This window comes from Limanda limanda, chromosome 2, assembly GCF_963576545.1.
Source record: "Limanda limanda chromosome 2, fLimLim1.1, whole genome shotgun sequence".
NCBI lineage: Eukaryota > Metazoa > Chordata > Actinopteri > Pleuronectiformes > Pleuronectidae > Limanda > Limanda limanda.
The window spans coordinates 3,661,114-3,681,799 of NC_083637.1; the positions used below are offsets into that span (position 1 = coordinate 3,661,114).

Here is a 20,686-nt window from a genome sequence, read left to right on the forward strand (position 1 = left end):
TGAGGTTTTTCTTATCACTCTGATTTGTTAATGTGTTCAGGTTTCACGTGAGTTTTATTTTAATAAGTGACTTGATGGTATAAAAACAGGATTCTGAAACTGACTAATCCTCATGATAGTGGGAGGAAGTGGAAACGTGTCGTCCATCTTTATTTTCAGTCTACGGTTGTGTGCTGTCGCTCTCTGGGTTTAACTCAAAGGCCGCGTGATGTTTTGTTCAGACAACATGGAAAACTTTGAGGAATTAAGTCTTTAAAGTGTCCTGAGGCGGAGCTAAATACTTCTGTTGACTTTAATACAAGAACATTTCAACAGAATCATTGGGCCTCTCACAAACAGGAAATCCAAATTCAACAGCTGCCCGATGCAGAGATTCAGTTTCGAAGCTGGAAAATTCCGGGACTTCTAATGTTGTCCAACCTATAAATGTCTAATTTAATTGTTTATAATAAATGTGTTTATTCCTCTGCTTTACAGAGTGTATTTAATCTGTAGGAAACAGAACTATCTGTTTCAATAGAGTTCTTTTGATGTGTTGGGTATGAAAACCTAATTTCTAATTTCGTGTTTAAAATGGTTGAATACAGAAAAGCAGAATTTCTGAATCTGACAGCCTTGACATGTTTATATCGGAGACACGTTTCTTTATATTATCATCACAAATCATGAATGTACCTGTTTTTTAAAGACACTGTTTTGTTCATAGCAAAAGACAGAATTTGGCCCAGGTCTGCACTCCACACATTTTAGCCCTTTCATGGGGTCGAAGAAAGCACAAAGCGTCCACTCGCAAAGTGGCCAACGCTTCCACTGACAACCCACATGTATTTTTCAGCAGCAGTCACGTAACCATCCCTTCGTTTCAAATCCTCAGACTGTCCGGGCTCCTTGTTTGTCTCCGTCTCCCGGAGACAGACGCGTCTACATTCACGCAACTTCAACACGCTGAAGTCGAAAAAAGAACACATGAAATACGAGACCTTTCCATTTTCCCGTGAGCCACTGGACAAAAGGTAGGTTGATGCTACTGTTAGTGAAGGATGGGACCGAAACAAACCAACAAAAAACACCTGTACAAAGTTCAGCTCTTCCTCAGAAGAAGCATCAGGGCATCGGTTCAACGTTGACAACACTGTTGACGGCACGTCGGGTCGAACAAGCCCTGTTCCTCGGAGGAAAAGTCGATTTCTAGCAGTTTCATGAGAATGACATCACCCTTCTAGTAGCGTTCATCGATCACTGCGAGTTTTCAGTCCTGTCTCTCTAATGGCTTTCTGAATAATCTGCCCTTCAGCATGGCTGGAATGTGAAGCCCAGGTCTGCCAGGCCGAATCCTGGTTATGCAAACAGGCTAAGCCCCTTGTCATCATTGTTAAGTCCCTTCAAACAGAAAGCACTGATCCTGCGGGAAAAGCAGAGAAATGACTGATCTCAAGCCGCCAGGTCCGAGGAGGAAGGAGAGAGAGAACAGACGATTCAAAGAAAAGAGGATTTCACAGGACACGTGTTGAGAGTCTCTCCCTGTTCTGCTCCAGAGGTCCAGAGATGGAAATAGATAAAGTTCCACCACAGTGAGGCAACAAGTGTTTCATCTATTCCTCCTGGAGGTTGTGTCTGAGGGGCGCCGGCTGCTTTCCTCGCTGAAGCCTGTGATGTCACTGTTCTCACCGTCACCTCTCGCCCTTCCTTCTGTCCAGGGGTTGGACAAGTAACCGTGGGCATCTATGCCGTAGACGTGGCGTCCGTCTTTACTCCGCGCGGATAGATTGGTTTGGTCCAGCGAGCCCGTGCTGTTACATTTCTTCACCAGCGGGGGAGCCAGAGAGCCGGTGGTGAGCAGCGACGTCAGCGAGAGGCTGTTCAGTGTCTCGGACAAGTGTTCGCTGCTACAGGTCTGACGGCAGCCGTCTCCGCCTGTCCCCGTGCCCGCGTCCTCATCCGACGGGTCGATGGAGTCCTGCCGGGGACAGCCGGGGCTGGTGCTGCCACCGCCGCAGCTGCTCTGGCTCCTCTGGTGCCCCCTGGTGGCCTTGAGGGTCAGAGTCGTGCTGCGTCTCTTTAGCACAGGGTCGCCCTGGTCGCCTGTGTCTGGTACCTGTGGATGTAAGTGGTGGCTCGGAGGAGGGCAGGGGAGAGGCAGGCGGAGATCCAGGTCCCGAGGCGGGGAGACGCTGAAGCTGAGACCCTCCTCCAGGGTGGTCTGCAGGCTGCCCTCCGAACTGCCCGTGGCCAGGGACGAGTCGCTGCGGGACGGGTGCTGCACAGAGGAGGTGAGAGAAAGGGACAGAGGCGGTCAGAAAGAAAAGGGAAAAGTTAAAGATAAGTGTAGCACCAGCAGGGAAGATGAACTCAATTTAGACTTAATTCCATCTGTGTTGAACAGTTTGAATTAAATCCTGTAATACCTGTTTCGGTAAAATAATTTAAAGTTTAAACCCCAATATAGGAACTGGTTTCACGGAGGTAAATTGTATCTTTTAAATCTATAACTCTCGGGATAACTTGGTGATTTGGTCGGTACTGTAACAGCATGAGCTGCTGGTGCTTTGGCCAACTGCATTTATTGAAAATACATTTTAACAATACTGCAATATTACCTATAATAATTTGAATATAACAGACAATATTAACAAAATACTTGTGTGACTGAACTAGGGTTGCAAAGGGGCGGAAAGTTTCCAGTAAATTTCCGGAAACTTTCCAGAAACTTTTCATGGGAAGTTTGGCTCGGGAATTTTGGGAATTTTGAAAAAAAAAAAAAAAAACGCAAATTAACCGCTGAGCAATAAAAACATCATTCAAAACTCTATTTAAAAGATGTATGGAATGCAGCATACGCTGCACGTTGAGTTTCAACCCTCCACTGTGCATTCTTCCATCACATGCACAGATAATTCCCAGCATCCTTCACTCTACAGCAGGGCTGATTGAGGCCTGCTGTAGTGTGCAGGACTAGTCAGGTAAGTTTCCATGATATTACTGGGGAAAATATATTAGCATGCTGATTGAGGATTGTTCATCTGTTCATCTAGCATATTTACATTCATTTATCCATCAATTGTAAAATATGTTTACAGCGGTTCCAATTGTTTGGCTAACTATTTATATCTCTGGCATTGCATTAGTGTTTTTTTACAAACTTTTTTCTCATCTTATTCTACAGAACAATGCCACGTGCACTATCTCATGTGTGGAGACATTTCACCCCATCCAATGTAGAAGGAAAGGCTGTGTACATTTGCAAATACTGTGCAAAGACCTATGTTAAGAATGACACAACGATGCAGAAGCATATAGTCAAGTGCCCAAAGTTTCCTCAGGGCTCAAATCAGCCTATGACAAAACAAAATGTTAATATTTATGTCTGTATATGACAAGGTAAATACAGTTAGTATAAATTACCCACAACATTTCCAGTTTATTCCCGTATATTCCCGTTTATTCCCGTTAATTCCCGTATATTCCCGTTAATTCCCATGGAAAGTTTCCAACTTTGAATATTCCCGGAATTTTGCAACCCTAGACTGAACCGAGGTCGAGCTCAGCACTCGTTTGCTGTCAGACATTAACGAAGGATCCTCCTCTTTGCTTGACGACTTTCTTTTACTTCACTTCTAATTATTTTCTGAAAATGTGTAGCCTTTGAAGACTCAAAATGAAAATGAAACGCTGGACAGGACTCAGTGTTGTTTCCTTCCTCAGGGCCGCTGCTCACTCAGCTCCGTCCCTGCAGCCTCTCAGGGCAGCCGGTGTTGTTCAAGTTTTCAAAGAACCACCTCAACCGCTCAGAGAATCACAGAGGAAAGAGTTCAAACTGGAATTTACAAAAGATAAAAGATAGTTTCTGATGCAGCAGAATTTTAAACTGTGTTTTAGAGTTTTGTGTCTTTTAAGAACTAGTTTCACTCAAAACGTTGCACAGGCAGGAGGTTGTTAATCATCATGGCGAAGGCTGGCACTGTTACGCGCCATGTTCTCTGTACACGAGACCACAGGGGAGAGGGAGAGATCATGTGAAGGGAGAAACGAAGGGGTTGGCAGAAACAGAACCGAAAGACAGAAGAAGGAGAGGCGAGGCTAAAGGAGAGAAAGAACTCCAGAGAAGGACATGAAGAGATAAAGGAAAGAGAGGAGAAGGGACATGAAGAGCGTTCAGAGCTCGAGCCAAGAACAACAATGAGCACAGAGTCGGTATCGGGCTCGGGGCCGGCCGGGCTAATTAGCCGAGCGCCGCCGAGCATTACCGAAGCAGCTGAGGATCACAGAGGCTCTCAGGCACGAGCCCAACAAAACAAACAGGTAGAGGAGACAGAAAGAGGAATACGGTCGCCATGGTTACAGGGAGACGAAAATAAGTGCCTTTTCATTCTCGTTTGTTTTCAGTGTCGATGAGCTCCGGGCTTTAATCGGAGATAAATACGTGGAGTCGAAACGAGTTCTGTTCAGTCATCACACAATCTTCTAATCATGTCACTCCGCAGTCCAGTGTGGATTTCTAAATCGGGTAAAGTCCCGTCACCTTTTCTCCAAAAGTAACGTGAGTCTTATTTACTGTTGACAAGCTGTCATAAAACACCTTTGAATCCCTCTCTTGTGTTGTTGTGTTGTGCCTTTGCTTTGTGCGTCGCTACAGGTGGAGGCGGGTTAGAGAACCAAGCTTCCAGATCACAAGCTCGCTCCACATTATACCTCATTTGGCAAATCCCTTCTGACTGGCTGACGTGTGTTTGATGCATGACAACTTTGGTTCAGTGAGCGATCTCTCAGGAATCCTCTGTTTACACTGTTCCGTCTCGTCTCCGATGTGTTGCACCGAGATACCGATGTCAGTTTCCCATTTGTCTCTCCATCCAACCGTCCAACACACACATGCCTCCACTCATCTGTTCCTAATACCTGAGAGCTCAGGGGCCTGCTGTGGGCTCCGGGGGAGCGGAGGGACGCCCAGGAGGCTGGAGAGGCCAACATGGCCCCCCCCCTGTCTCCGGGACCGACACTGTTCCCAGGGCTGCCAGGGTGAGCCGCGGCAGCCGGGTGGAAGAAGTCTGCTGGTAAGTGGAAGACGGGCGACGACCCACCACCACCTCCGCTGCAACTTTCTCCATCACCGTCTGAAAAGAGAGGGTTAAAGGTGAGTTCCAACTTAAATTGTGTTTCTGGAACAGTTTCTAGACAGTTTCACGTCCAACTTTGCATCTAACTTAGTTTTCCTTGGGGAGTAGATACGGTGTTTTGTGGGGTGTACCCGAAGGTTCTATCGAGGGACCCTTTCTTTTCTGCTGCCATTAGGTTCTGTCATCTACAAACATGGAATCAGTCTTTATCAGATGATATTAAAATCTATATCCTTGCCCTAATTGATGATCTCAGCCTTGTTAATATTCTTGTGGAATATCTGGAATAAATAATCAAATTAATACATTTGAATGTTTATGAGGATAAAAGTCAGTATCACCTTTTTTTTCAAACTTTGCACAGATTCATTCAACACAACATCTGTTCCTGAGAATCAAGGGAGGGTCTGTGGTATTTAACATTTTATTACTTTTACCTCTGCAGCTAAGTGACTTTAGTGACATCCAAACCACATCTCTCACACATTGTTGTGTTGTTGTTAAACGTCTGAATCAACTTTGCTTTGCATTTCTCCATCTGTCTGCAATGATGGCAACCATGTCATTGTGAGGAGGGGGGGGGGGGGTTGGAAAGTCATCAGCATTCCATAACATGTCATTTATCAACATCTCTGCGTCGCCGCTGGTCTCATCTATCACTGCTTTAATTGCACTGGAAGTCAATCATGTGTGTGGAATATCACACACGTCCCTGTGTAGCTACATTAGGAAAAAGCCTGGTTATTTAAACCATATTATCAATGTCACGTCAAAGTCACGGCTTAATGAAATCGCGGTGGTTAAACACCAGCGAGGGTCACCCAGCACCATAATAACCATAATAAAGAAAGGTCCCCCTGACTGGGATTATTTTAATGTGATTTAATAATATGGAGGCTTCAGTGGAACCATTTTACCGGTGTTAAATGAGAAATTATTATACTTTTGATATTAAATCGGGACAAAAGAAGAGGACTGGTGATTTGTGAGGAAACCTCGAGGGTTTAAGGTTTGATGCTGTGAGACCATTATATTTACTCTGTTACCTGTGAAGTGCGCCGGGCTTTGCTGCTCCAGTGAAGGAGGATTTGTCCTCGGTTGGACGCCCACCTCCAACAACTCCTGCGTCCCCTCCTCGCTTCCTGAGCTGGACGGACGAAGCCCTGTGTAGCCCACCTGGGGGGGGCACTCCTCTGAACTGTGGGAGTCACTGCTGCCCATCTGCCAGCCAGGAGGAGAAAACAGAGGAGGCACATTGAAGATAGGTGAGCGGGTGAAAGAGAAGGAGAGACAAAGAGACGGAGAAAGAGAAAGCTTGATATCCAGGTGCACTGATGTTCGGATATAAACCTGAAGCCTTTCATTTCCCCTCTTGTCATAATAGAAATCTGAGTACAATTTGTTTCCAATTTCAAAAAGCCTCCTTTTCATGTCCCCTCCTTTATCCATCGACACAAGTCTGATTAAAATTGGATGTGGTAAAAAGAACGTAACGGCTTCAAAGCGTCGAAATTGCTCGGCTGTTGTTGATGGTGTTAAACTGGATCAAATGAAGAGGCCGTCAATAACAGCGGTGATGAAACGGGCCAGGTGGAACCGCTGTGAGCGGAGAGCAAAGTGCTCAAGGGAAGATGGAGATATGAAAGACATGCTCTCTCACACACACACACACACATACACACAAACACACACACAGGCTTGTACTATCCCTGAGGGGACACCAGTTGACATAATGCATTACTTAGACCTTTACTTTATCCTTAAAGCAACACTGTACAAACATTTACTTTGAAACTGTAAGTAAAGATGAATGCTGCCATGTTGTGGAGAAGACGTGATTTGGAGCCACAGGACCTGCACAGAACAGCGTTTAGAGGACGGAGCTGCAGTAGCAGGGTCCCACAACTAGAGGCGCTCACAATTCAGTCTCTTTCTAATAGCAACAAATAACTAATCTAAAAACTAAAACCCCTTTAAGATCCTTTAAAACATCTTTGAGAAAAATGTTGAAATGTATTCTTAGCTCCGTGTTTTGCCCGTGTCCCATCCACAAATATAGGGTCCTCACAAACCTGGGACCTCAAACCCAATTCACAGTCCCCACTCGAACTATAAATAAGACCACTCTCTCAAACACACACACACGTGTCTCTGGGGCTTTGAGGAGCCACAGCTCATGTCATCACACCTCTTCCATCTTGTTAATCATCATTAATTACTATTTACATGCTTTACCGCCTGATTGAGACACCTGCCTCCCTCTGTGCTCCTGCCATGAGCATGCTGGACTGTGTGTGTGTGTGTGTGTGTGTGTGTGTGTACCTGTCTGTCCCGGACCAGCAGCTGGTAGACGCTGTGTTCGTCGAGGCTGAGGTCATCGGGCAGCGCCGGAGACGATGACTTGTCTGACAGCTGCTCCGACCTGAGAGACGCCTGCTCCACCTCAGCCAGTCGGACCTGACGCACAGACACACACAGCAATACCAGTCACATCCACTGGGTGTAATGTGAGCAGGCAGGCCAGAATGAAGCAGACTAGAAACATTCAAAATATTCTTAAGTCACTGTGGAGAAAGAAGATCAGATAAATATGAGGTTCACCTTTAATATTGAGGGCAGAGGAGTTAAGGAGATAAGAAATGAAGATGACGTTATTTCCCTGCACATCTGTATTCAGGTTCTCACCTCGGCAACTTTGATTTACTCAGAGAGAGAAGAGTAACCATGTTCCTGTGTGTAGTTCTCATTATATGTATGTAGAGAGTCATTTAATAATGGTCACACTACTTCACATGCATTCTTACACACACACACACACACACATGGGAATATGCAATCTGCACATACATCAGGTTGACATCACGGGATCACCTCTGCTCTGAGCTGAAATTGGTTTTACTTCTAACATGTTCACACGTCCTCGTGAGTTACGAGGACGAGAAAACGGGTTCAGCGTGGAAATGGTTTGGCTGCGCCGTGTGACTCGACCTTTTCAGGGAGAGAGAGAGAGAGAGAGAGAGAGAGAGAGAGAGAACTTTCATGATGGTTCACGGCAGAGAGAATGAGCAGCTAGGGAAATTAATATGATCAGATTTAACCTCTTCAGTTGGATGAAGCTACTTTTACTTTTATAGTAAATAACAGTAAATCTGTGTTTTTACTGCATCCGATTTGATTTTGAATAATGTGCTTTAGGGCAATAATGACAACATGTAAAAATTAGGGCTGGGCAAGTTAACTCGTTTTAATCGAGTTAACTCAAGTGATGAGTTAACTCGATTGTTTATCCGCCAATTATTTTCTTTTTTCCTGTTCTGCAGCAGTCAGCAACAGACTTTCACAAAATAAAAGCATGACTTTCACAATAAAACAATAAATAATCAAACCTGAGTTAATGCGAGATAAAATAATTAATTGAAACGAGTTAACTTGCCCAGCCCTAGTAAAAATACAACTTCAAGTCCTCAGAATCTCAAACCTTTATAAGTTGTATTCATATTATTTCTGTTAACTTATTCGAGTGATGTAATTTAATACATATAATGAACAGGTTCAATAAATATATGAAATTCTACAGCTTTGTTTACAGGACCATAGAGGTTTATTTACAGCCCTTTTTCCGTCTGGGGACAGAGAGGCAAATATTTAAATAAATTTCATTTTCGAGTAAACTGATCCGTAAACAAACAACCGGGGGAAATGGAAGAATGTGGATCCTCTGATGTTTGATCTGGTATCAACCAGGGATTCAGACGGAGCGCTGGGTGTGCACATTTGTACATTTACAGGATTGACACACGGCCTCTGCTTCTCTAAACTGTTTGTGAAACACCTGGTTGCTGTGAGGTTCGGGCGAGCATTTTCCTCCCTGTTCATACACGTGCACACACACACACACACACACATACACACACACACATACACACACACACACACACGCAAACACACACACATGCTCAAACTGTGGCTATTGTGATGTAGTACAGCCACATGCATTTATAGGATGGACTCACACAAGAATCTTTCTTTTTCTTTGAATCACAACCACACACACACACACACGCACACACACAAACACACACACACACATACACTCACGCAAGAAAACTAATATCTCAGGATGAAGAAGAGGAGTTGTACACGTAGAAGATGCAACAAGGTTCCAGAGCTTCTGGTGATGAGGGCCGACCCCGGTGTGGATGAGCTGGAAACAACAACACTGATCTTTCCACAGCAGAATTTATACGTCGTGTCCCGCCTCCTGCTGCTCTACAGGCTCCGCCCCTCACCTGGATGTTCCCCACATGCAAATATCGTCCCTAATACTTCAGTATAATTAAATATTGCCACTATTAAAACTACCTAACCCAGATACTTTGACTCCCAGGTCGTGATGGACAGCTTCCTCCACACTACAGCTCTCACTGCTGCTGAGGAAGATGTTGCCTAAAGGAGGCGGAGCCGACAGATCAGTCCTTCAGGCTGAAGCACGTGTACGATCCCTCTCTGGCGTCTGTGCGACCGGACACTGAATGCAGCCCAGCATTCAAGATGTACTGGAGGTGGTGGACTCACACACACACAGAGACACACACATGCACACACACATGCGACTGTAACTCCAGCCATTAAATATTTAGTTGTACCTTTTAATGTGGAGGTTCCTTTTATAATAAAGATAAAAAGTGCTTTTCAGAACATAAATGCACCAGTGGTTATACAGTGGTTTGTTTGATACTGCATGTGCTGCATATTCCTGTGTATGTGTGTACTGAATGTATTTCTAATATGTCTGTCTCTGTCTTGTTATGATGCAAATACCAATGAAAGGCAGTAAAACATTTGCAATACCCTCATAGAATCAACAATATTGGTCGATATATTATATTTTAGAAAGGATTGCTGAGGTATTGTTATCAAATCCTTTAAGATAATAAAAAACAACACAAAAGCTAAATACTACACAAACGATACAACCACAGGTTTTGTCGTCATTATTTCTTGCCAAGCAAAAATAAATCTAATTCACTCACAGTGACGTTTGTGCCTTTGTGATTTAAAATACTTTATTAATACTCAATCTGACTTCTGGTTGTAACCAGGGCCGGGTCTAGACAGGCATGTATGAGGGGGCAGCCACAAATCTTGAGGGGGCATTGTGCTTTATTATATTATTATTATTATAAATTGGGATTTAGTTTGAGGGGGCACAACATTTATTTGAGGGGGCCAGGCCCCCTCTTGCCCCTGCCTAGACCTGGTTGTAACATTTAAAGAGTTGCCTTTCAAAGGTAACCGAAGTTTGTCACTGCGATCAAAAGAACATTCACATTTTGATTGTGGGTACATCATTGTAATGTATTGTTAGTTTTGGGGATTAAACAGGCCGCTGCCTTTATTCGTCTGAGTGCATGAGGAGGAACAGGAATGATGCAGATTTTTTCATGTGCCATTGATGAGCCTGTGCTGCCTCAGGTTTTATCTCACCGCTGCTTTTTGAACAGCTCGAGCTGCCAGGGGAATCAAACATGGAGAATGGAGATGAGAGGAGAGAAGACGACAGAACGTGAAGATGGTTCAAAATGCAACAGGAGCAAAAAGCTGCTGCTCCAGATACAGGAGTGCATATTGGAGAAAAGGGAATGAAGAAGGTGAAAGACTGAGTGGAGTGTGTGTGTGCGTGTGTGTGTGTGTGTGTGTGTGTGTGTGTGTCTCTCACCTCTTGCGGGTGACTCCTGCAGTCCTTGCAGATGGGGGTGGAGCAGTAGTGGTGGAAAACTGAGCCGGAGAGGTTGTCAATCATGTCTCCTTCCAGCGAGTCCTTAATCAGCAGAGACACACTGTCCAGCCACTGGCTCTCCTGCAACACACATTCAGTTCAGTTCAGTATATACAATATACATTATCTCAGGGCTCTTCACATAGAAGATCGAGACCTTAGTCATCATAAAGATACACAACAGTTCCCACAATGAGCAGCACAAGTAATAGTTGTATTAATTGCATTTGAGAAGGTTTAAATTGCTCGGTTTCCTGAATTCGATAAGGGGAAGTTGTGGGAGGGGACCAATTCCTGGTCATCCTGGTCCTGGTCCAATGAGAATCCAGCACATCACTCGAAAGAAAGTAGATATGAAATGTAATTCAAGGTTTTTATTTCAAAGTTAAGTTAAACACCTGCTAGTGTCATATTATCATACAAACAAGAGAGAAACTCATTGAATAATCCTTGAAATATGACTTATTTGTTTTAGATGCTCGCTCGTCAGGTTCTTTTCATTTCTCCAGACACAGACTTGTTCTCACTTTGTCAACTTGTCCCACGTCTTTCTGTAGAATCATGTTTCCTCCATTTCTGCCCACTCGCTTATTATCCTGCCACTGTGGAGATTTGACAGAAAACACTGACTCACTGTCTGTGACTAAAAAATCAGAGACTCTCCTCTTCTGTCTCTCTCTCTCTCTCTCTCTCTCTCTCTCTCTCTCTCTCTCTTCACCCTTTTCTTTCCTCTCACTGTTTTTTGTTAAAGTTCTACTGACCACGATGTTTAATTAACATCCGGCTGTTGGAGCCGCTGTTATTTTCAGCCTCTGCCGGCAGCTGCTTCGAGTCGAGGACAGAAGAATGTCAGCGCTCTGCACATTCTGTATTTTATTTTATTTTACAAAGTCAGGGGGGAAGTTTTAAAGGTCAGCATTTTAAGTTTTGGTGCTCAGATTGTCCCCTAGAAAAATAAGAGTTTAGAAAGTGAGGCTCACTTAACCTTGGATCGACTGATTGTGTCTGTGCTGTGTTCTAAACGGCTTGTTATTCGAGGAAAATATCAATAAACTCCGATGATTCTATTTGAAGTAAATAATTTTTAAATGTATGCATGAAAACTTGCATTCACTCTGTAGCTTTTATGTTTATTAGATATCAGATGTGATTTTTCTATATTTCAGGCTCCAGCTGTAATATTTCAAAGGAAATATTCCCTGTACGATTTTGTGAGGCGTAAATAAAAAACTCTCATTTGTTTCGTGTTTCATCTTCATTTATTCTGACCCAGAAACTGAAACAGACGCTTTCATCTCTTTCATTTACCTTCATATCGATATCAAGATTATTCATGTGACTGGCTGCTGGACATTATCCTCCATGTTAGTGGAAGGGACAGTTTTTATACGTGAAACATGATAAAATGCAGCTGGCTTATTATTTGCCTTTTTAACTAATTCCCTGTTAAATTATACTTTATAACCACAAAGCCACATGAAGGTGGAGACACAAACTACCACACAACCACCAGTGGGCGGGTTCCCACAGAAAGTGATTACCGATAATTGGCTTATTTAATGTTAATAAACACTTCTAAACCACAAACAACAAATCCTTTATCGTCCGTTTTACTCTTATATACTCTGGCTCGCAGTTTAGCCTCCGTAGCTCTTTATTTTGATTTAGTTTTCAGTTTTATTATTCGTTCCTGATCAATCAGAATTTCTTTAACTCCGGTTAGTGGAATTTCTCCTTATCATCTCAGCTCCTCTGCTCCTCCCTCTCTCCACATGAGAGTTACTGCCAGGTGAAGAACCAGTCGATAGCCGGTCCTTGGCAGCACCCATAATGCACTAGGAGTGCGCACACACACACACACACACACACACACACACACACACACACACACACACACACACACACACATCCACACACCTGATTGATTGGCTGAGCTCGGGGGCCTTGGTTGTGGTAAATGACGCCCATGACCCTGTTTGATTCACTGGCTTCTGGTTTCTCTCATCCAGCAAAGCTTTCATCCCCTTCTGAACCCGACTCAGCAAATTACACTTTTAGTTTTCCTTCTAATTCATCATATGACAATTGAAAAAAGCAGTTTGATGTGTGTGTATTTGTAGATAATGATAAATACAGATTCAGTCTGTTAAGATTCAACAAATAATGTGATATTTAGAGAATTGAATGGTCAAGATCATGGACTAACCTGCAAAGTGCAACAGTCGTCTTACAAACCCACATTTACATCTGCTGGATCCAGACTCACACATACACACACATACATATAATTCCCCAATTAGAGGAGCTCTCTGCCAAGGCCCACTAGTCCTCGTGTATTCAATCAAGCTGCACAGAATTTCACAAGCTCATGAATATAATATTCCAGAATTTGCCTGATTTTTATCATCGAGATCCATGAATTATTCCCTGTTCTGTTGCTTCTGTGTAATCTTGCTCAGAAACAAACAAACCAACCACCACACAATCGGACCTGGTTCTCGTCGGAGCTAATAAACAGGAAGAAATTCTCATTTTGACGATAAGTATATAGGTTTTTATACGAACTGTGAACTTCCTCACATTATCTGTTCGTTCATTAAAAAAAAACACAATATCACCCAGCTCTTCTCCACAGGGAGTGTGAACGATCTCTGGAGCTCTAATGAGTTTTCTGCAGAGGATTCGGTGACTGCTCGGTTATACGACTGAAATAAGTTGTTTTAATGAGCATTGTGTTTCTCTCTCTTGGTTTGTTTTGCTCTCACTTTTTCTTCATGAGGGAATGTACGAGTCTGTTTGCTGCTGATTTGCTCTCGGTTGGTTAAAAAAGATTGTTAACGCTCTCCACTTGTTTTCATATGTCTACTCTTAAAAACAGAGTTTGTTAATTATTGTTACTGGTCGTATTGGTTGTGATTCTGGTTTTGGGGAATAATAAAACATTGAATCTCAGTTTGAATGCACACATAGAAACCTATACTCAGGTCATAATTGGGTCCAAATTAATGTTTGTTCCAGATGCAATAAAATTCTTCTGATGTCGTATTCCTAAGAAAGGGATGGACGGATGAAACCACGATCATGTTGCCTCTGGCGTAAATGCAGAATAAAACTCAACCCAAATCAACTTTTAATGGAATTTCTTCGCATTTTAACTCAGATTTTTATAAGCTGCTTGGGATTTGTTACAGACCCTGAGTCACTTTACAATAAAATGAACAGCTGGCTGACCCCCGACTGTCTGTTTTTTTTGTAGATACTTCCTGGTGCTTCTGTCGTCCTCCCAACAATTTAGAAGCTTTGTCCCGTTTGATCACCACTTCTCTGCCAGAATGTCGTCTTCACTCGTTGGTGTTTACGCTTTGCTTAAATCGTCCTTTGCTTAAATCGTCCTTTGCTTAAATCGTCCGGTTCTTTAGAAATTCTGTATTTTAGTATACGTGCCGGTTTGCCTGATTTTTCAACCGTCAGTAATCCTCCACGTTCACCAAACTCTCCTCGCCACACCTTCGCTGCTCGAGGACTCACGACCCTGGATTCCTTATCTCGTCAAAGGTTTGTTTGTCTTCTTGACTTTTAGCAGGAAATCCACCAACTGCTTGTTTTGAAAAATTAAGGATGGGCTTAGCGATAGACTAAGCAAAGAACTCTTTAACATTTCGAAATGTTGAGGTTGTGGAATACGGGTTTGTGAATATATAGTGTCCTGATATCAGTGAGTGGATGTAATAGGCGGACTGTCACTGACACACACTATTTTGTAAAGCACATTCTCGTTTTGTTCGTAAATCTTCTCGTTTTGCGTAATCTGAGCATCTGAGTCCGGCTGTGGATTAAATCCTGACGGACAAAGTCTCTCTGGCTAATCGGAGCGAGGCTTTAAAGTAAAGTGGAAACAGAGAGAAAAACGTGATCTGTGGTTTACTGGTGGTTAAAAATATCTGAGAGACAATAAGCTCCGAGGACAATGAGACAGTGACAGACTCCTCCACCCACTCACAATCTCACTGGGCTTCCCAGCCCGTCCCTCTGTTCTCTCCTTCCTCTTCTCTCACCCATTGATTCAGTGTCACTCTCTGATGGATGACAGAGTTAATTTCCTCTGCTATGAGCCAAAGTACAAAAGATGACTTAGGTTCATTAGCTTTCAAGTGGAACAGTCTCAATTCAACCGGATTCTGTTGCTTGACGGATCCCAGACGTCACACACGGCTCGAGACTGTCAGGTTGATTTTATTTATAATTTGCAGGTTAGGAACGATCAGACAAAGTTGGAGAGAAACTAATGAAGTCTGGACCAGTTTGTGGTATTTTAAATCCTAACAATTAACCTCTTGCCCCTGAGAGGCAGTGGAGCCTGAACGTGACAATCTTGAAGGGATCATTTTTAAAGATTCCATAAACGCAAGGACTGGAAATAAATCAGGTTTCAGTGCAAAACCCTCAACAACTTAGCTTAAAGCTGCTTTAATCATCATTTTCATATTAACTTATCGTTAGAAACTCAATTGTTCTGTAGATTCACGCAGCTGCAGGAAGCATCTTTCTGAATAATGGTGCTTTATTGTTTTTTATTTTCAAACTCAGTGAATAAATAATCTGATAAATCATGAGAGCCGCAGTCCTGACAGGTTCTTTGTTCAAAGCTGCCAGTCAGACCCCGACCTTCATCTGCCTCAGCTCCTCTTCATCAGTGTTTCTGTTTGCTGGGTCACGTCTAATGAGCCTCACTGCAGGTCACATGACTCGGCTGCCACTCGCCCAAAGTTAGTCGCTCAATTCTTCAGCCTCTCCTTCGTCCTCCTGCTGCAGCCGTCACTCGGTCACATGATCCGTTTCCAGTCTGACACCTTGCTTTCTCTCTCGTCCTAAGGTTGCTCCCAATTTCCATTTCCTGTTTTCTCTGTGGCTCTAGCCAGGAAGTCGGCGGTTCGATGCCAATCTTCCCCATCCGCATGCCTAAGTGTCCTTGGGCAAGATACTGAACCCCTAATTGCCCCTTAGACAAAAAGTGCTGCCCAGAGATGCAGTGAATGAACTGTAAAGTGCTTATATATAAAGACAGAAGCTTTACCATGTATCTCTCCCACCTCTCCTCTGTTTCCATCTTTCTTTATTTACCTGGTTTCCTTTTCTTTCTGCCACAGCCAGCGCCCGTCTATAAATACCTGCTCTCATCTGCAGGTTCTATAATTTGATGTGAGTGTGATTACAGAGGCGGCTGCTCTGACTCGCTGTTTGAGGCTCAGCAATCAGAGAGCTCCAGAACGAGAGCCAACACTCATGGCAGTGTTTCCCCCCCCCGAATTACATCCCCTCTGAGGAGCTCTGGAAGGTGAGGGGGGGGTTGATTATTGAGCCAAGTCTCAACACACACACACACACACACAGACACACACACACACGATGAAACAGTGCACAGCTGAACGAAACAAACTCATTCAACTTATAGAAGGTCTGTGTTCTGAATCCATGATCTGAATATAGCGTCTGACTACAGGGTGAACTTCCATCTCTCTGATGGAAACAGGAAATGATGTAACATGGCAGAGACATGTGTCCTTCCGAACTAGAATCACCACTCGATGGTTGTTTCCCTCCTCCAGCATGTAGTTAGTCGACACACTTGTTTTCCACAATCATATGAGGTCACTGTGACCTTTAACCCTATGACAACTGAAAGCGAATCAATTAATCTGCGAGTTCAAGTGAACATTCGTGCCAACATTGTTAATAATCCTCTGAAGGCTATCAAAATTAAAAACTGTTCATGAGGTAAAAAAGGGTTTGGTGGGGTCACTGGGGTCTTGATCTTTGACCTCAAAATTCCACTCAGGTCATAATTGGTCCAAATTAATGTTTGTTCCAGATGCAATATAATTAACCCTGGTGTTATGTTCCTAAGAATGGGATGGACGGATGAAGCCAAGATCCTGTTGCCTCTGGCGTAAAATCAGAATAAAACTCAAACCAAATCAGCTTTTAACAGTATTTCTTCAAATTTTTAACTCAGATTTTTATAAGCTGTTTGGGTTTTGTTACAGACCATGAGTCACTTTACAATAAAATGAACATGTCGACCGTTTTCTAGACAAGAGAAGGATATATTAGATTCTAAATACTTTTAAATTCAATCAACATTTACTATCGATCTGGGTTTTTTAGAGGTTTATGAGTAAATGGGCAGGAAAAGCAGGAAGTCACTTGTAGGAAATATAAATAAACCCAAGAGCATAATATCTTATCTGCATAAGTAAAAGTGTGGCTGTATCTGGAGAAATGATTCTCTTGAGAAACGTAGAAGTCCTCTCACCTGAGCCGGAGAGTAGAGCCGACCTCGATGGTGGGTGTGTCCCTCGTGAGCTGCACAGCCTCCTCCTCCTCCTCCTCCTCCTCCTCCTCCTCCTCCTCCTCCTCCTCCTCCTCCTCCTCCTCCTCCTCCTCCTCCTCCTCCATCTCGCAGCGGTGCCACCCCTACACCGCTCGGCCCTGCAGCCGTCCCGGCCGTGATGGCGCCGGTCACGCCTCCGCCGCCGCTCGCCCCGCTGGCGGCGCCGCCCGTTGCCCCGGCGATGGCCCCGAGGCCTCCCATCATGCAGCAGAGGCCTCCCTGAGCCAGCTCCAGCTCGATCTCGGCGTCCATCTCGGCGTCCTCCTGCGCCTCCTTGTTGGAGTCGTCCAGGTGCTTCATGAGCACGGCCACCACGACGTTAATCAGGACGAACTGAGCCGTGAGCACGAAGGACACGAAGTACATGGGAGAGATGAACTGCAGGCCGGCGTGGCAGCCGTAGTCGCTGCTCGGACGGCCGGGGGGGCATTCCCTCAGCGTGTCCTGGTGGGTGGGGGGGGGGGAGAGAAGACGAGAAGAAGGAAGACAGGGTCAGACAGGAAGATAAAAGCAGAGGAAGAGTGGGTGGACAACATGGAAGAGTAGTGAGCAATTTGGGAGATGGAGGGGACATAGAATGAAAAAGGTGGAAGATAATTATAAAATAATATACAAGTTGCTTCACGATCTCCTCTTGTTTAAATGATCGAATTCAAACAAACAAAAATAGAAAATCCTCACATTTGCTTTCTTTTCTTTTCTTTGGTTTATATTGCCTGTTTATGTTTTACTGTGTACTGTAAATTGTAGACGGAATCTAACCATTTGATAGATCTAACTAGGCTACACTTCAATGGCACCTTTTTGCTTTTTGCTTCTGTGACATATGTATTGCACTTAACTGTTCCTATATACTTATCTTCAGATATATCGTTCTATTTTATTTTTATGTCTTCATTTTATTAATATCCGGCGTGTATGTGTGTATCTGTGTGTGTGTGAGTACATGGGTACACTCATGTTTGTATACGGTAATTACTTTATTTATGCGCTGGTGAATGATGATGATTGTTGTTCTTCAAATCCCAATAAAAATTTGATCACAAAAAAAAAAAAAAAAGATTCCTGTTTTGGTATTACTCTTGAATAAATGTTAAATTATAGTTTTTTATAAATATGGCTGATAATTGATTTAAACCGGAATGATTGGCTCAACTGTTGGTGATTTTCTTCTAAACGTCTGAGATTGAATTGGCTAAATAAATAAAAAACAAATCTAATGCAGTAATTTTCCTTGACATGTTGAGTTCTCATTATCATTTCACTTTTGTGCTGAAGCTATTTGTAAAATCGCGGAAAATCTGAGCTTGTTGAAAACATGTTGTCGTCCCGAGAGTTTCATCCTGTCGCTCTTCTCATCCCCCGACTCTCAGTCTCACACGTCACACCCGAGCGGTGAGACAGGTTTCAGAGCTCAGTAACTCGGGTGGGATTGAGTTGATTGAGGTGACGGACGAGAGCGAAGATGAGGATCGAATATAAACATATTTTGGGAGAGAAAAGTTAATCTACAATCACCCTTGAAAGGTTTCTGTCGAGTGCACATTAACGTTTTCGACACTTTCTCATTTCCCTCGTCTAAACACCGTCTGGTGGAGGGATGTGAACCGAGGACCTTCAATTACCATCACGTCCCGGCGTCTGTCTGTCAGGAGGTCGCTGTCAAATATAATTGGGGCGGCTCAGGAAATATAAAAAAAAGAAGGAGATAATTGTAAATATGGCTGGAGCTGCTTTGAGTCTTCCCCGTTCTGCTTGACCCCTCGTGTAAAACAATTTGTGCCGTCTCAACATGCGGGAGATGAGGTGGCAGAGAGGGATGCAGCAGCCAATCAGCGAAGCCGATTACACCGCCCGGTCCCCATGACAAAATGTGAAAATGTCAGGAGGGGGAAGTGTGTGGCGTGAAGACATGAAACCCGGTACCTTCATGATGCCGTTCCAGTTGTCCCCGGTGGAAACCTGGAAGAGAGTGAGGAAGGCCATGCCGAAGTTTTCAAAGGTGGCGTGGCGGCTCATTCCCTCGCAGGGGTAGTCGGCGTTACACACTGAGGGGGGGGGGGAGACGAGACGGGAGAGGAAACCGGTTCAGAGAGGGAAAACTTCAGAGTAGATCACACGTTTACGCTTATTTCCAGGTTGAAAATGCATCAATCCAGAGCCAGATATATTGTTAAAGAGATCAAAACAATGTATGTCTGTAAAAACAACAAAAGAACGTAACGTCTCCGACCGGTGCTGATGCATGAAAAGCAGTGGTGTATAAAGTACTTGAAAGCCATACTTGAGTAAAAGTACAGATGTCTTACCTGAAAGTGACTTCGGTAAAAGTAGAAGTCACCCGTCAGAAAACGACTTGAGTAAAAATTTTTAAAGTAGCTCATATTAAAAGTACTAAAGTATCAAAAGTATCTGGTGTTGAAATGTACTTAAGCATCAAAAGTAAAAGTACAAGTACCAAAATTTAAAATGCAAAGTGCTTTTTATAGTAGGCCTATGCAGACACAAAACAACCCAAAATGTTTCTCCTCAAGATTTATCTCAACTGTCTGAAAAATTATAACAACAATATGAATATAATGTATATAATGTATAATTTTACAAATTTTGAAGAGAAATTTGGGAGAGAGAGAGAGAGAGAGAGAGAGAGAGAGAGAGAGAGAGAGCTGCGCCAACCTCCGCTGCTCAAGTAACGAGCCAGTTTGAGAATGTAAGAAGTAGAAAGTACACATATTGGTGCTCAAATGTAACAAGTAAAAGTAAAAAAGTCGTCAGGAAAAGAAATACTCAAGTAAAGTACAGATATGTGAAAAATCTACTTAAGTACAGAAACAAAGTATTTCTACTTCGTTACTTCCCACCACTGATGAAAAGTCCTTTTCTGACTAAAACAGGCACATTTTTAGCAGAATATGCAGAATTTAAGCATCGCACCATCCTCATACTGGTGTGGAGGTTATAAAAGCAAATTGTAAAAGTATCTAAAACTGAGTAACAGAACATTATTGATTCTAAAGAGCATCATCGTGAGAGTGGACGGACTAAACGTACAAAGCAACATGTCTCTGTTCAGTAACGATTTCGCCCGTTACTCCATTTCTTTGTCTCTGGAACGAATCCACTCATGATTTGATTCTCTCCACATGCTCTCGTTAAAAAGCTGCATGTGTGAGAAATGTGCTGAAACACAGAGTGAAGTGAAAAACGTCTGCTGTGAAGAAATAAAGAGGTTGGTGTTGCTGGTAAAATGTGTAACAACTGTAACCTGCAGTGTTGGTTAATCCGTCCATTTAATGCCTCTAATTCTTCTGAGGCTGAACAAAGCTTACGGAGGACAAAAGGTTCTGCAGCTGATCTGAAATCTTCAATGACCCAAACACGTCATGAGTTTGAAAAACAACA

General features: G+C 43.4%; 1 protein-coding gene across 1 annotated transcript in view; it reads right to left on the minus strand.

Moving 5' to 3' along the window:
- Positions 1 to 1,588: 1,588 nt before the first annotated feature.
- The window catches only part of LOC133021882 (voltage-dependent T-type calcium channel subunit alpha-1I-like), a 138,623-nt gene continuing 119,525 nt past the window's right edge, over positions 1,589 to 20,686 (minus strand). The window contains exons 32-39 of the mRNA XM_061088889.1: positions 19,211 to 19,332; positions 17,207 to 17,728; positions 10,834 to 10,974; positions 7,437 to 7,571; positions 6,153 to 6,335; position 5,267; positions 4,897 to 5,111; positions 1,589 to 2,257 (exon numbers count right to left, since the gene is read on the minus strand). Coding sequence (XP_060944872.1) covers positions 1,589 to 2,257; positions 4,897 to 5,111; position 5,267; positions 6,153 to 6,335; positions 7,437 to 7,571; positions 10,834 to 10,974; positions 17,207 to 17,728; positions 19,211 to 19,332 — 1,988 coding nt within the window. The remainder of the gene's footprint in view (positions 2,258 to 4,896; positions 5,112 to 5,266; positions 5,268 to 6,152; positions 6,336 to 7,436; positions 7,572 to 10,833; positions 10,975 to 17,206; positions 17,729 to 19,210; positions 19,333 to 20,686) is intronic.